The sequence below is a fragment of the Ursus arctos genome, unplaced genomic scaffold, assembly GCF_023065955.2.
Source record: "Ursus arctos isolate Adak ecotype North America unplaced genomic scaffold, UrsArc2.0 scaffold_6, whole genome shotgun sequence".
In the NCBI taxonomy this organism is placed as follows: domain Eukaryota; kingdom Metazoa; phylum Chordata; class Mammalia; order Carnivora; family Ursidae; genus Ursus; species Ursus arctos.
In genome coordinates this window covers 66,540,753-66,557,360 of record NW_026623078.1, presented here as the reverse complement: position 1 = coordinate 66,557,360, position 16,608 = coordinate 66,540,753, and the positions used below count along the sequence as shown (strand labels likewise).

General features: G+C 42.8%; 1 protein-coding gene across 2 annotated transcripts in view; it reads left to right on the top strand.

Annotated features, from left to right (window-relative positions):
* Window positions 1-16,321, top strand: part of SAMD12 (sterile alpha motif domain containing 12) — a 368,350-nt gene extending 352,029 nt beyond the window's left edge. For both annotated transcript variants that reach the window (XM_026495527.4, XM_057307811.1), the window contains exon 5: window positions 13,691-16,321. In XM_026495527.4, the coding sequence (XP_026351312.1) occupies window positions 13,691-13,713 (23 nt within the window). In that variant the 3' untranslated portion in view covers window positions 13,714-16,321. The remainder of the gene's footprint in view (window positions 1-13,690) is intronic.
* The last annotated feature ends 287 nt before the right edge of the window (window positions 16,322-16,608 follow it).

Below are 16,608 nucleotides of genomic sequence, written 5' to 3'. Positions count from 1 at the left end.
GCATAGAAACCCCATGGGAACGGTAGTTCTTGGCACATAAGGGTTCCACAACTGTTAGATATTACTGTTCCTTCTTTTCTGTGTACCTTGGTTTCCTCATCCAAATGGAGATCATTATACCTGTCCCAGCCCATTTCTTCTAGACCCTGTTAGAATAAAATGCAACTAAATGTGTGAAAGCAACTTGGAAGTTAAGTGCTGTGTAGCGGCGAGGTGGCGGAAGGGCTGTTAATTACCGCAGCCTTGGCTGAAAGGTAATCCCAGGGGCAGGAAGGTAGGCAGGTCGTGTCTCCCCAGGCTGTCGGCTACAGGTGTGTATTTGTGAATGGCTTCTCCAGGTGCAGTATGCCAACATGAAGGCCTGAGCATTTCACTGGTCCAAGAGGACATAAAGATGGGAACAGGAAAATTTACTAAGCAAGAAATAAATAAGGTTTAAGCCCCGAAGCCTTGCAAGCAGTGTAATTTCAAACACCATAGTCTTGGACATCTGGGCTCTATTACCTGAAATCCCATTAAACCTCCAGTTTCATAATTCTGTGTAGAACCTGGTAAATTGCAAGATCCTGCTGATGGCCACCAGCCAGTTCAAGCAATTAATCACAAGGGTCCCCAAGCAGGTTTGCAACTCATGCCAAGTGGATTCTTTAAGTGGAAACTGTGTACACAAAAGAAATAGCCCAATCCATGCAGTTCCATAGCAACGTGCTTTGTAGCTCTGCCAACACAGAGAAATTATCTGTTATCATTAAGACATCCAAGCCTCATAACTTTTTCCTCAATGGAAATTAGTACTCACTAGCCCAGGGAAGATCCTCCAACCTCGTTAGCTATAATATAGGCTGTAACCTGCTGAGAGCTGACAAATCCAGTTTAGACAAAACTAAACCCTACTGTTTCCCCACCCTCAGCATTTTCTCATTTGGGGGAACTCAACTTGAACTGAGCTCTTTTTCCTCTTGAACTTTTCTAGACTATATGGACTGTTTGCATGTACTCTGGTGTTCCAGGCCAAAGGTCCAAAACCCACAATAAAGAAATAACCTGGGAGCCTATATTCAGAATCCTACCAGGCATACCCAAGGTGAAAGGGCCTATAACAAAAGAATTATTTCTTATAAGACTTGTTGCTTGGTTTTGCCAACTCAAAAGGGTTTATGTAAACGAGGTAATCTTCTGCACTTCAGAATGTTTATAAAGTCTTTCCTAATTACACTATTTTGTTTATAGAATGATTCTGGGAAAATGATGGAGAACAGAGGGGAAGCCTTGAGCCCTTGCTACAGAAAGCAGGAAGGGGAGGTGAGGTTCAGAATAAATTTAGCATATGGGTGAGGGGATCTGTGGTTTCACCTGGGTTTTTAGGTTTTTTTCTTTCTGGAATTTTTACTAAATCTCTCAGTCTGTTTTCTAGGCTACAAAGCTGCTTTCCAATATGGTAGCCAATAGGCATATGTGATCATTTAAATTTAAATGAATTAAAATGAAATAAAATTTAAAATTAGTTTCCTCCAGGCACTAGCCACATGTCAAGTGCTCAAGAGCCACATGTGGCTAATGGCTGCCATATTGGACAAAACAGGCATAGAACATCCCCATCGTTGCAGAAAGCTCCACTGGGCTGTGCTGCTCCACATTAAGAACTCTGTAGCCTTGCTACTCACAGTGTGGCCCACAGACCAGCAGCACCGGTATCACCTGAGAGCTTGTTAGACCTGCATGATGGGCATTTTAACAAGATACCCAGGTGACTCATATGCACATTAAAATTTGAGACGTACTGTTGTAAAATACCCTTCCACGCTAAGATTCAGTATGGTGAAATCCATCATCGTTATCAGCATTACATGTTAATATTTATTTAGCTTGTCTGGCCTTAATTCAAAAAGACACTTTTGCCCCTTGAGACTTGGCATGCAAAAGGAGAAACACTAAATATACTTTGCATACTCCTTTAGAGTGTGCTCTTCTCTTTCTCTTGGAAAAGCTGCAGGATCTGGAGAATTTTTTTGAATGTTTTTTCTGAAGAAGTGAATCTTAGCATTTTTCCAATGAAGAAGCTATTGGATTCGTCAACAGAGAAGCCTCTGAGATTAAAATAAGATTAGGGGCGCCTGGGTGGCACAGCGGTTAAGCGTCTGCCTTCGGCTCAGGGCGTGATCCCGGCATTATGGGATCGAGCCCCACATCAGGCTCCTCTGCTGGGAGCCTGCTTCTCCCTCTCCCATCCCCCTGCTTGTGTTTCCTCTCTCGCTGGCTGTCTCTGTCTCTGTCGAATAAATAAATAAAATCTTTAAAAAATAAATAAATAAATAAATAAATAAATAAATAAAATAAGATTAAATAGACAAAGAGGGAAATAGATGAACTTCAAAAAAAAAGAAGGAAAAGGAACTTGACTTACTCAGTTGACAAACACAAAGGACACCCTGCTCCGGGAGTGAGTGAGGTGGGAAGCAGAAGCAATGGGTGAAATTAGGAAACAGTCCCTCAGGATATAATCTGCCAGCCAGTCCTGCCATTGTGGAGATGGAGGGGAATTTCAGTGGCAACTTGGATTGAACTTCAAGGCATATTTTCATGCTCTCGCATGAGATGCATTTTTGTTTGTGCCAGGGGACAGAGCTTTCTTCTGGAAGGTTCTGTGGGCTTTTAGAGTGCTGTTGGAATTTAATAACTTGAAATGCTTACCTCTGTCCGGTGCAAAGAATGGAAGCACTGGGTTACCTCCTACTAATTGGCTGTACAAACGCACCCCTGCTGAGAGCATCTGGCCTGATGATACTTTCTCCCAGAAAGGCATCAAATCGTATCCCTGTGGTGCAAGATGGCAGCCACTGGTGTCAGCAGTTCTATTTCCAAATGGCCATAAGTCTGGGTGAGGTTTTGCCATTTTCCTGGGGAAATCATGCCCTGAGACTGAAGTTATAGGTGTCCTGGATTATCACAGAGAATTTCCGGAGCTCAGATGCTTATATAAACTGAAATTTCTTTTCTTTTTTTTTTAAGATTTTATTTATTTATTTGACAGAGAGAAAGGGAGAGAAAACACAAGCAAAGGGAGGGGCAGAAGGAGAGGGAGAAGCAGGCTCCCCACCAAGCATGGAGCTCCACTTGGGGCTCAATCCCTGGATCCTGGGATCATGACCTGAGGCAAAAGCCTACACTTAACTGAGTCACCCAGGCGCCCCTATACTGAAATTTCTAAACCATCTCTTATTAGAGAACAGTACTATGGCCCCCAAACAAATTCTGCCCCTACTCTAAGTAACTACTAACCTTACTCATGTAGCTTAGACATTACATTCATTCAACAAACATTTCAGGAGGCCCTTGATATTCTAAGCATTCTTCCACACACTGCAGAAGGAGAAGAAGACATATTCTTTGCCTGAAGAAGCTTGGGGTCAGGAACAGGGGTGCTTAGAGAGTGGTCCTAGCAACATCGGTGTCCCTGCAAGCTTGTTAGAAATGCACATTCACAGATACACTGCAGACCTACTGAATCAGATTCTTCCCATGTGGGGCTCAAAATCTCTGCCTTACCAAGCTCTCCAGGGGATTTTTAGGCAGAGTAAAGTGTGGCAAGCATTAGTTTATAGACAGATACATCATCAGGTGATTCTAATACAATATGTTAAGTACAATGATACAGATATGAAACTCCGCCAGCCCTGAAGCCCCCAAGGCAGTTTGGGCATTTTAGTAAATACTCAATGGAATAAATGTTGCTTGCTTGCTTGATTGATGCATGAATCAACCTGTACAAACGAAACAATACTGGGATGGTGGAGGATGCCTAAGGTTCTGGGACTTTGAGTGGGCTGGATGGCTTGCTCAGGCCTCACGGCTCTTGTCTTGTCCCATTCTAAAATCCAATATTTGGATCACTGCACTGGATTCTATCCAGGATGCTTGGTATTTTATTATGTGAACTGAACAAGACTGTAAACCAAATTTCCCCACAGTCTACACACTTTTCTCTGTCTGAAGGACAAGTAACTACTCTTTAAGTGCCGGGGAAAGGACAGCAGTGCTTCCATGGGCTTGTGCACAGCTGGCCTTACTAGAATCACATAGAGATTTGCAGTCCTCCCCCTGGACATTCTGAATCCATGGAAATGGGGAAAGGCTGGACAAAATTAAAATTTTAAGAAGCTCCTTAAGATGAATCCAATGCAGTCAAGTTTGAGAACCCATGGCCAAAATGCCAGAGTTCCTAAACCCTGGAATCCAGAGACTCAATTTAACCCACAGGAACCATAGTTGACTTCTGTAAGGTTTTGAGCCTTGTAATGCAGACTCGCAGTTTTACTTATAGCAGAACACAAATACGGTGTCTTTGTTTTCTTTCCTTGGCTGAGGAAAAGGAGAGGGACAGCTTGTAGCCAAGTACATTCTTTCTCTCACTCACCGTGTGTGTGTGTGTGTGTGTGTGTGTGTGTGTGTGTGTGTGTGTGTGTGTAGTGATCCAGCTTCATCTCTTGGGCCTTCTAAAACCCCAGAGAGAGGTGACAGTCCAAGCCAGTGAGGACTGCAAAGCCAACTGCAGAAAGACTCCTCTTTTAGTATCTGGAGCCAATCACATTCTAATTGAAACAATAAAACCAAGGGCTGAGAAGGTGGGGGTTGGAAACCAAGGCCTTGCTACCCCATCTAGGTATAAATGCTTACCTGAAAATGTTCCCCTGGGGCCTTGCGACTGCACATTTTCTGCTTAGCACTTCCAGAATCAACAGGCCCCTGACGTGTCATAAACAGATCAAGGGTCATAGCCTGACCTAACACACAGCCTGTGTTCGCTCATTCATCTCTCCAAGCCGAACTTCCTTCATCTGTGGAGTGACGTCACGGTATCCACCTGCTGAGCTGCTACACCGTGGACGCAGGTTCTTAGCGTGGTGCTAGGCATGTGCTGAGTAGCTGGTTAACAACAGTGCTTCCTATTATGGTCGCTGTTGTCTACAGACTCTGTGTTAGTGTTCTCCAGAGAAGTCAAACCAGTAAGAGATCTTGGTTCTTCAACAAGAGATATATCAATCTATCTGAATCTATCTATCCCTCTAGTTATTGAGAGACAGATAAATCTCTCTAGAGAGAGAGAGAGAAAGTGCACGTGGGGGAGAGATATGTTGGATGGATAGGTGGGTGTGTAGGTAGATAGAAAGAAAGAAAGAAAGATAGATAAAGGAGTTGTAAGGAACTGGCTCCCACAATCACACAATTATGGAGGCTGAGAAGACCCACGATCTGCAAGCTGGACACCCAGGAGAGCTGATGGTGTAAGTTACAGTCTACGTCTGACTCTGAGTTCAAAGTCAGAAGGCCAGTGTCCCAACTCAAAGACAGAAAGGCATAAAGGGTGAATTCTCTCTTACTTGGCCTTTTTTTTTTTTTTTTTTTTTTTTTAAGATTTTCTTTTTCCGGGTACCTGGATGGCTCAGTCAGTTAAGCGTCTGCCTTTGGCTCAGGTCATGATCCCAGGGTCCTGGGATCGAGTCCCACATAGGACTCCCTGCTCTGCAGGGAGTCTGCTTCTCCCTCTGCCTCTCCCCCTACTTGTTCTCTCAATCTCTCTCGCTCTTGTGCTCTTTCTCTCAAATAAATAAAATCTTTAAAAGAAAAAAGAATTTTTTTTAATTCCAGTATAGTTAACAGTGTTATATTAGTTTCAGGTGTACGATAGAGTGATGAGCAGTTCTATACAGGACTTGGTACTCCTCAGGATATGTGCGCTCTTAATCCCCTTCACCTATTTCACCCATTCCCCGCCCCCCACCCCTGGTAATCATCTGTTCTCTCTAGTTTAGAGTCTGTTTTTTGGTTTGTCTCTTTTTTATTTGTTAATTTGTTTTGTTTCTAAAATTCCACATATGAGTGAAATCATATGGTGTTTGTCTTATTCACTTAGCATTATCCTCTCTAGATCCATCCATGTTGCTGCAAATGGCAAGATCTCGTTCTTTTTCACCACTGAGCTTTACTCAGCCTTTTGTTCTCCTCAGGCCTTGAATTGATTGGGTGGGGACCACCCACATATTAGGGAGACCAGTCTATGGGCTTCGTTGACTGATTCATATGTTAATCTCATCCTGAAACACCCTCAGCAGAACCCAGCCAGAATAATGTTTTAACCAGATATCAGGGCACCCTGTGGCACCATGGGGCTGACACCTACAGCATCCCTGTAGTTTCCAGGTTACTAGGGTTTCTGAGAAGTTACAGGCTAGTTTGTATGCATCATCTGTTTTCTCACCCGTAACCAAAGCCCTCTGCCAGCCTGATAACTCATTTTGCCCAAGATTCGGACCTCAATCTTCATGCAGTCAGGCGGGTAGAGTTAATTTCTTGATCATATTCTCAGGGGGCAAACACCCCCCCAAAGTATTGGAGGTGGGGGTGGGGCAGGCAGTGGCAGAAAGAAACCAGTGCAACAGAGAAGGCATATGAGCTTTCCCACCAAAGGACTGCTGGCAGAGCTGAGCTTTACCACCACATAAATCCCCCTTTTGTCCTTTCCTCTCCTAACTTCTCCCCTACTTGCTTACTAATTAATTGAGCATACCTGTTTAAATCATCCAATCTTGATTCTTATAATGGTATGCCTGTGAGGGTTCTAAAAGTTAGAAATGATTTAGTATTAGAGGTTTTGATTACATTGAATATAAAATTAAATAAAATGAGCAAATGATGAATAGAAGGAGTGAGGTTTGAACTCAGACTTCCATCCTGTACACACAGCAGGCACACTTAAGTTCGTTTTTATCTTGGCCTATTTTGGGAGTGATATATTTGGCTCACAACCAGGAAGAGAAGATAAACAAGGACCTGTATCCTCTAAACCAACCTCAGCACTATTGACATTTTGAGCAGGATAATTCTTTGATGGGGGTGGGCAGGTCGGGGGAGGTATGTCTTAAGGCAAATTCTAGGATGTTTAGTAGGGTCTCTGGCCTCTACCCACCAGATGCAGTAGTTACCCCCCCTAGTTGTGACAACCAAAAGTGTCTCTTGACAGTGCAGATCTCCCTTTGGGGGGTTAGGAGGGATTGCACCCAGTTGAGAATTACTGCTCTAAACCTAGGAAAGATTTCAGACTGTTGAATAGGAATGCACTAGCTTTCCCTAGGTCAAACCTCTTATTTATGGCACTTTCTGTATAGGATTCACTTTTGATGAGCATTATTTTATACAAACACAGCTACTTGCTTTCTCTCCTCCACTCCTGTTGGGAGTGAAGGCATTTGCTTTCCTAATGCATGTCTCTTATTGAGTCAGGAAAGCATTGTGGTGAGAATAGATTTGAGTTCTAGTCTCAGCCCTAGGCTTCTCGCGTTATGACTGTGAGGAGTTAATGAACCTGGCCTCATTTTTTCCAGGTGTGTTAAAAAGATCTTGTAACTCAGGCCTCAAAGATGGTGGTGAAGATCCCATGAGTGACTGCCTGTAGAACTTTAGTTGGCCCGTTGTAGCTGCTCAACAAATGTCAGTTCTGCTAATTATTGGCCATTATCTAGGGGTGTCTGTGGATCTCAGTCCTTTGGAATGTTCCTCTCACACCTGACACCCATCAAAATGCAATTCAGGTCCACTCCCAAAGTCCTCTAACTTGAGTCACATAAAAGACACTTTCAGGTAGAGGATATGGCCCTTTTCTTTCTTTGTTTGTTTGCCTATTTCATGGCTCCTCTTTTTGAACGGAAGACACTAAACAACCTTTTTTTTTTTAATGATTTTTAATTATATTATGTTAGTCACCATACAGTACATCCCCGGTTTCCGATGTAAGGCTCGATGATTCATTAGTTGCGTATAACACCCAGTGCACCATGCAATACGTGCCCTCCTTACTACCCATCACCGGCCTATCCCATTCCCCCACCCCCCTCCCCTCTGAGGGCCTCAGTTTGTTTCTCATAGTCCATAGTCTCTCATGACTAAACAACCTTTTAAGAAATGGTCTTATTTCTTTCCTTCAGCCCTTGAGAGGTAAGGCTGCCTGTACACAGTATCTTTTCTTCCTCCCTGAAGAAACTAATCCCATCAGCCTCTTGCTGCTGGAGTAGGGAGAGCTGGGGCTGGATACACTCAGTCCTAGATCTGTTCTTGAATCCCCTGCCAGGCTGGCGGTTGCCTCCTGGGCCCCTTCCTGCCTTTGAAGTGAATCTCCTTATCGTGGAACTGTCTGTCAACATCTGCACTAATTTAGGGGAGAGTGGAAGCCAGGGAGTGTTGACTACAGTCTTGGCAGGCGAGAAGAGCATTATCCTTCTCCTGGAGGGTACAAAGACTTCACCCCTGATCATGGTGTTTCTTTGTCCTGGCCCCCAGCCGTGGCATTGGAACATTGCCCTATTTGTATTTCTTGTTTCTCTAAGGAATTTTGATAATAATATAATAATAATAATAAGGTAATTATAATAAATAGGAGCCATCACTCAGCAGATATTTGCTATTTGCCAAACACCATGCAAAGTGTTTTTTCTATCAGCCCATTTTATCATTCCAGCAACCCAGTAAGGTGGGGATTCTGATCACCATTTTAAAGGTGAAGAAATTGAGGGTTGGACGAATTCGTGTTTTCAACATCTTATGGCTGGTAAGTGGTGAGCCTGGGGTGTCATCCCAGATCTGCCTGATTCCAGAGCCCATGCCCTTAATCACTGAACTCAAATGCTTCTCTACTCATCCCAGACTCTGGAGCCATTGGATTTAGGAGGTGATTAGTTCCCAGAATGCCTGAATAGTAATGTTGACCCATCAAACAGAGATCTGAGAGAGAGCCCTTTACTATGTGTTAGCTGCAAATCCATATATAGCCAGTACCGACATGCACACGTGTCTTTAGTCCTTAGATGGCAAGAAAGGAATTGAAGCGATCCCTCTTTCCATTATGCAGACCTGAGCTACAAGATTAAATCTCCTGTAAAATTAGGTATTGAATTAAGCCAAAAAGAACAAAAAGAAAAGAAAAAAAAAAAAAACCTCTTCTTCTCCAACATCATTCCTTTCTTTATTAATTTCACTATTCATTAAGCACTTTCTGTACATCTGCCACTTTGCACTAGGAAGACACACACTCAAAAAACATGGCACCAACCTCAAAAAATTTAGGAAGGATGGATACATTAAAATAAAGTGTTCCTGGTGGGTTTGGTGGTAAAGGTTTCAGATGTCGTGCTGGCTGATAGGGGGGTGTTGGCGGCTACATCTAGGGGAAAGAAGGCTTGGTAAAGAATGCGACATGTAAGGTGGTCTCGGAAAATGGAGGGGTAGGCGTTCACTAGTGTTAGAGGGTGTGCAAAGGAGACGTTCTAGGCAGGTGGAAAGGTTGAGCAAAGGCTGTGAACAACTCAGTGTATATAAGGAGCTGGAAGGAATCTGGGATGGCCGAAGCCCAGGGGATGGAACCCAAAAAGTGCACCCATTTCTCCCTTTAAAGAGCCAGAACCATCAAATGCAATCTGCCACTTTGCATGTTGACCTCAGGTAGCTTTCCTATACCTGAAGACATGATTCCAATTGCAGGTAACAGAACTCTTAAGCAAAGGGAGGACAGCAGAACCCATCACTGTACCTGTGATAGGAAGACAGTGGTTCAAGCCCTACCCTAGCAAACACCTTACACATACAACCTGAAGAAACAGAGGCCTCTTGCTCCCACATAAAGCCCAACTTTATGTGTGACACATTCAAATGAAAGACAACTAACCATAGCAGCGTCAAAGAGCAATGAATTCTTTACTGGTTCCATGGAAAGATGGTCAAGGGGGCATTATGCCATAGCACGCTCTTCTCGTTGGCCGGCCCCTTTCCATAGGCCTGACTCACACTGCAGTCGTCACTGAGTCCCCTGTGTCACTCCTGAATCCCCCGGTTTGTCTCTCTGTGGCTTCTGCTACTGCGTGTATCAATGTCTTGTAGGAGTAGGCCTCTGTTCTTCCTATCATCTCTGTCTTTGTCATATAAATTAAGTCTTCAATTTTCTTCCGTGCCCAACAGGGCCCTTTATTGTGCTGAATGGGCTTATGGATAAACACAGCTTCCTACTTGAAGAGAGGAGAATGGGAAAGGCTCTGAATATGTATACTTTACATATGTGTCCCTGACACTCCTGCATGTCACTAGAATGGGACATAGCTAAGTCTGAGTACAGATTTCATCCTCACAAGCTGTGTGATCTTGGGTGAGTAATACCTCTGGGCCTCAATTTCCTTTTCCATAAAATGGGACTATTCCTATCTATCCTAAGAAGTGTATGGGGGAACCACAGATGAAAGAGCTCTGAAATACAGTGGGCTCATCTTATGTTCATGTAAGGTTATTATACCCTAAAACTAGACACATCTGCTTTCCATCAGCTATCAGAGGTTCATGTGAAAAACATGGTTATTTGAAAAAGCAACAACTATAGGCCTGGTTATCAACTCCTGATTCAGGATCCAATGTATAGGGATCCAATATAATTAATTAGAGCTTACTATTATCATTATTCACTTTTAAATTTTATTTTATGGTAATTCTTAAAAATACTTTTCTAAGATCACACATTTTACCAGAGCTGATTTTTTTCTAATTAGTTTCAGAGGTAGAGTTCAGTGATTCATCAGTTACATATAATACCCAGTGCTTATCACATCACGTGCCCTCCTTAATGTCCATCACCCAGTTGCCCCATCCCCCCACTTGCCTCCCCTCCAGCAACCCTCAGTTTGTTTCCTAGAATTAAGAGTCTCTTATGGTTTGTCTCCCTCTCTGATTTTGTCCTATTTTTTTTTCCATCCCTTCCCCTATGTTCATCTGTTTTGTTTCTTAAATTCCACATATGAGTGAAATCATATGATATTTGTCTTTCTCTGACTTATTTTGCTCAACATAATACCCTCTATTTCCATCCACATCTTTGCAAATGGCAAGATTTCATTCTTTTTGATGGCTGACTAATATTCCAGTGTGTGTGTGTGTGTGTGTGTGTGTGTGTACATATACATATGTGTATATATACACACCACAGCTTCTTTAACCATTCATCTGTCAATGGACATCTTGGGCTCTTTCCATAATTTGGCTATTGTGGACATTGCTACTATAAACATTGGGATGCAGGTGCCCTTTTGAATCACTATGTTCGTATCCTTTGGGTAAATACCCAGTAGTGCAGTTGCTGGGTCATAGGGTAGCTCTATTTTTTAGGAACCTCCATTCTGTTTTCCAGAGTGGCTGTACCAGTTTGCAGTCCCACCAACAGTGTAAGAGGGTTCCCCTTTCTCCACGTCCTCGCCAACATCTGGTGTTTCCTGAGTTGTTAATTTTAGCCATTCTGCCTGTATGAGTTAGTATCTCACTGTGGTTTTTATTTGTATTTCCCTAATGCCAAGTGACGTTGAGCATTTTTTCACATGTCTGTTGGCCATTTGTATGTCTTCTTTGGAGAAATGTCTGTTCATGTCTTCTGCCCATTTTTTGACTGGATTATTTGTTCTTTGGGTGTTGAGTTTGATAAATTCTTTATGGATCTTGAATACTAGCCCTTTTTCTGATAAGACATTTACAAATATCTTCTCCCATTCTGTAGGTTGTCTTTTAGTTTTGTCGACTGTTTCCTTTGCTGTGCAAAAGCTTTTTATCTTGATGAAGTCCCAATAGTTCATTTTTGCTTTTGTTTCCCTTGCTTTTGAAAACGTGTCTAGCAAGAAGTTGCTGCAGCCGAGGTCAGAGAGGTTGCTAACTGTGTTCTCCTCTATGATGATTTTGATGGTTTCTTGTCTCACATTTAGGTCTTTCATCCATTTTGAGTTTATTTTTGCCTGTCACTGTCCAATTTTCCCAACACCATTTGTTGTAGAGACTGTCTTTTTTCCATTGGATATTCTTTCCTGCTTTGTTGAAAATTAGTTGACCATAGAGTGTGGGTCCACTTCTGGGTTCTCTACTCCAGGACTGATTTTAGCAAAAGTCCCAAAAGAATGCTGTACTGTGTCTGGTTCCCGGAAACCCCTATGGTTCTTCTAGGCTGCACTGTTCCCTTGCAGGTTGACCTGGATAGAAGATTTATATTCACTTTGGTTTCTATTCCCCCTTCAGTATTACTGGAGTGTTATCTCTTAATGGAACCGCAAAGTAGTTATTTTTGAGGTAGAATTAGTACTAGTATGGATGCTTCGGTTAGTCAGTACTCATTGGTCACATCTGCATTCTTATGAACCTGATTTTTGTGGTGTTGCAGAATATTTAAGGCAACGATAATAAAAATCCTAGCATCTTCATCATTTCACTTAGAGTACTTTTCTATGCATATGTGTAAGTTTTACATTGTAGTGTATCATAACTATTTACCACGTAGCTACACGTAGCTACATAATCATCATAATAATTACTTTGATAGCCACACAGGCATCCATCTTGTTAATGCGCCATCATTTACTTAACCTACATGTTCAACAATAGGAGACTCATTTTCCGATTTTTCCACTATTACAAATAACCTCTAGGTTATATATTTGTGCATATATTTTCTCTCATTTTTTTAGATTATTTCCTTAGGATACACTCCTTGAATGGGAACAGTGAGTCAAGGAATGTGAATTTTTAATAGTTTTTAAATAAATTGACATTATTTTTCCAGTATACAATGCCATCAGCAATATATTAGTATTCTACTTTCATTACAACCTTATCAGTAGTAATATTATTTTATATTTAGTATGCTTAAATAGCACCTTACCTTTGTTTTTGCATTTTCTCAAAAATAGCAAGTTTTAATCAAACAGTCACTTATAAATTTTGCATTCTCTCATATTTTGAAAAGCTAGGTAGGGTTTTTTTCCTTTTTTAACATCAAGAACTCTTGGCTGTCTTTCTCTCCCATTGCCTGATAATTTTGTGTATTAAATAAAGCTAATGTTGATATTTTTCTAACAAAACATTCAGTGGCACTCCCATATTAACTAATAAATGAGGACCTATATATAAGGAACTGTAGGGAGGACTCAGATAAAATAACAGGAAAATTAAAAAAATAAAGAGTTACAAAACCCAGGAAGACATATCTGCACCAGCAGATTCCCAAAGTCAAAAGTAAGGTTGCAGTGCAGGTGGTTCAATCTCTGGTCAGACTTTGATGACTTTCTCTGCCCCTGACCTGCTGCTCACACGTTCTCAGTTTTCAATGAGCAAACTCAGGAGCTCCAGCCATACTGCTTCCAACATTTCCTTCTAAGTTTTGTCCCAGGAAAGCTGCCTGATAAAGGAAACCACCATTATCATCCACCCACCCACCCCCAACACACACACACATACACACACAGCAAAAGCCTTCACACCACTCCCAGTCTGATCCTGTTTCAGATCAGGTAAATACATGAAACTTCATAATGTATGAAATGGTTTCCCAAATCACAGACCAGTGAGGGATGAATGCTAGTTCCAGAGATCTGATTTTGCCCCACTGGAATTCCAGGTAACTGCACAGTCCCCGAGATGGATGTCTTCCATGCTCTGCCAAATGGTAGAAGGACATTCCAAGAATACAAACCACCATAAATTTGTCCTGGAGTTGAGTAACTACTATCTCGGTTAGAGATTTCTCTTTGACCTGAGAATGTTAGAGTTGAGTAGGGTAATTGCTACATACCAGTATCTGGGAACATAAAGAAATGACTCACTGTGCTTTTCCCTTTTCCTCCTACAGCCTCAACCGAGGGTTCTCCATAAACGTGGTTAGCCTTCCAAGCTGCTGTCCTGCCAGTTGATATGAACGTGGCCTGTTCCTCACAGAAAGATTAACTCATGGCAATGCCAGAAGATCTCCATGGAGCATTGACAGATTAACCAGATTAACTGAAAAAACACCCATTCAGTCAAGATCATGGGCTTTGGAAAATCTTAGTTTGCTGTGGATTTTAAAATGAGGTGCATAATATACAGTGCCAAGTTGTTCCAAGTGGTCGTTGGCAGACCATTAGCTGGAAAATTGCTTCCAGTTTTCATCACTGTGCATAACTCAAGCTCCCTTAGGGGAGCTGTCTGTGCCCTTCACTAGAAGTCCTATTTTAGCATGGCAACTACTGGATTATTTTATTATGTGTGCAGATGGCATGATGTGTAAGAAAAAAAAAAACCACAGCAGTTCTGCAGTCTCAGTGGAAGTGTTCACAATATTCTGCCCTGGTAGGAATGTAAACATGCCTTGATTGTGTTAGTTATGATGTCCAAAGGTATTCTGTCCAGCTCTTAAGCACTTTACATGAGAACACGACACCAAAACCAATCAGCACGTTAAGTACGCGTGGGAAAACAAGTATTCTCTCTCTCTTTTTTTTTTCTTTTATAAATCTTGTCCTCTTTCTGGCTCAGACTGTCCAAGACAAACTCCACTCCCGGCATATCCCCAGTCATCTGTGGTAGATTGATGTAAACATGGCCCCAGTACTGTTAGACTTAACCAACTGGATCTCTTGCAGTGCCAAAGGGGAGGAGGGGTGAGCTGGTGGTGGGAATGTCTTAGCTCTTGGTTCCTGGTACTGGGGCACAACTTAGCACATCCACACACAGACAAACACAGGAGGCTTCTAGGTGGCCAGTGCACATATTCTCTCCTTCTATAGAAGAGTGTTTTCAAAGAGCAAAAGGGGGGTGGCTTTTTAATCAAAGACTATGGTGGGCTGAGGGTAAGGGCAGCAGAATGCAGGTTTCCTGTGTGGTCTGACTTTACAATTTTAGAAAACTTTCTAGGTCAAGTTGAAATCACAGCTCTCTGAAGAGGAGAAAGAGCAAGGGTCCCCCTGCATGCCTGAAGAAGGAAAAGGGCCCAACCCACACTAGGTTCCTACCTCAGTAGAGAACCTACTAGTCCCCTTTAATCCTTTCTGGGATTATATCCACAATTTTTTTTTTTTTTTTTTTTACTATGTCTTAAAACAAAGCACAGTCCTGAGAAACTGGTCAACCCAGTTATTGCTTGTCTTTGGGCATTAGAGAGATGTCCATATTGACTGACCCTACGTAATGCTTTAGCTTTTTCTCCCCCCTGGACATATGAACTTGGCTGAATCAAAAATTCAGCAAATATGTTCTGTGTACCCGCAATCCCAATGTGGGATTGACAGGTATCAGAGGCTCTTCTTTACGTATGCATAGCAATCCTGGGACCCTGCCAGCACAAGGAAGTTTGACATTTTAGATGGGGTCTCCATACACGCACTCATGGTCTGCTCTCCCCTGGCCGAGCAGGGGAGGGGGGTCTCAGGAAATGCACAGCACATCGGAAAATGCCCTCACCTGAGATTTGGAAAGCTGACAGGGGAAGGGAAAGAGATCCAAATGCGATGCGGGTGAGTCACCTCGTGACTCACCACAAACCTGTCAGGCTGTGTTGCCAAAGAAGGGGGCTTCCAAGAGGGAGCTCAGGAGTTCAGTCACCACCAAGATCTGGCCTTTGGACAGGTCAGCACCAGGACCATCAGGCTCTCACAGACCATAATTCTTTACAAATCCAGAATTAGGCAGCCAGACCCTGGCCACCAGTGCCCCTGGAGATAACACTCCAGTCTCTCCTGCCCACCTCCTGAGTTTCAATCCCGACAGCGAGGCTTCCTTCCTCTTTCATTCTTTATTTTTATTTAGCAAGGATTTGTTGCACCTACTATGTGCCAAGCATTGTGTTGGGGTAACAGCAGAGTACAAGGCCAACTCTCCATGCCCGTCTGGAAAAATATTGCCTCCCCTCAAACACTCCCCCCATCCCAGCTTTTTCACAATGAAAACAGAATTCAGACAGCATTCACCCCCAGCCAGAGTAACCTCGCAAAATGCACATGGCAGCAGGCAGTTCCCTTGCCTGAGGAAGGAGACAGTGGTGGAAGATGTAGTAGCATCAGGCCACATATTTGCATCCTTGTGTACAGCCAACCCTTCCTGGGCCCAGACTTAGCTGGTAAGAGCCTCCCGAAACAGCTTTCAGTTGCTTTCCTGGATATTCACCCTGGTCATCTGGTCGCCCTCTTTTACGCAGGCACAACCGCTGGTCATTATGCTAGATTCTCTGAAGCTCCAGTTCTCAGCGAAGTCCTGGGGACCCAGAATAGGGCCTCTGGAGTTCGAAAGAACTAGTGTCAGGTGCTGAGATACTGTAGGTGGGAATTAATTGGTTTGTGAATTCAGGGTCATTCTGAGACTATGGCTAACAACCTTGGAAGACTGGACATGCCTTATGGTACGGATGGTCATGAGATGATGGTGGTTTGTCCTTCCTTCCTTTGGCTTTTGCAAAATATGTTCTGAACAATTAAATAAGTAGAGTTTCCTAGCATTTTTTTTTAAGTCAAAAGTGTGCTGACAGATTATTAAAAGGTGATGGGTAAGGGTGGAGATGGGAAAAGGCAAACTTGAAGACCATGAAAGAGCCCCGTTGAAGATGGCATCTCCATAAATGCCTTAATTCCTGGCACACCAGGTATTTGTGTATGAGCTGCGACTGTTTTCCAAACTGTCCACCTTGTTTTGAAATCATTTGGGGGTATGGTTTTGGAAACATGGTGGCATAAAAATCTGAGCAGTCACTTCCTAACCCAGCAAAATGGAGAAATGACTTCCTTCGCAGCCTCTGGG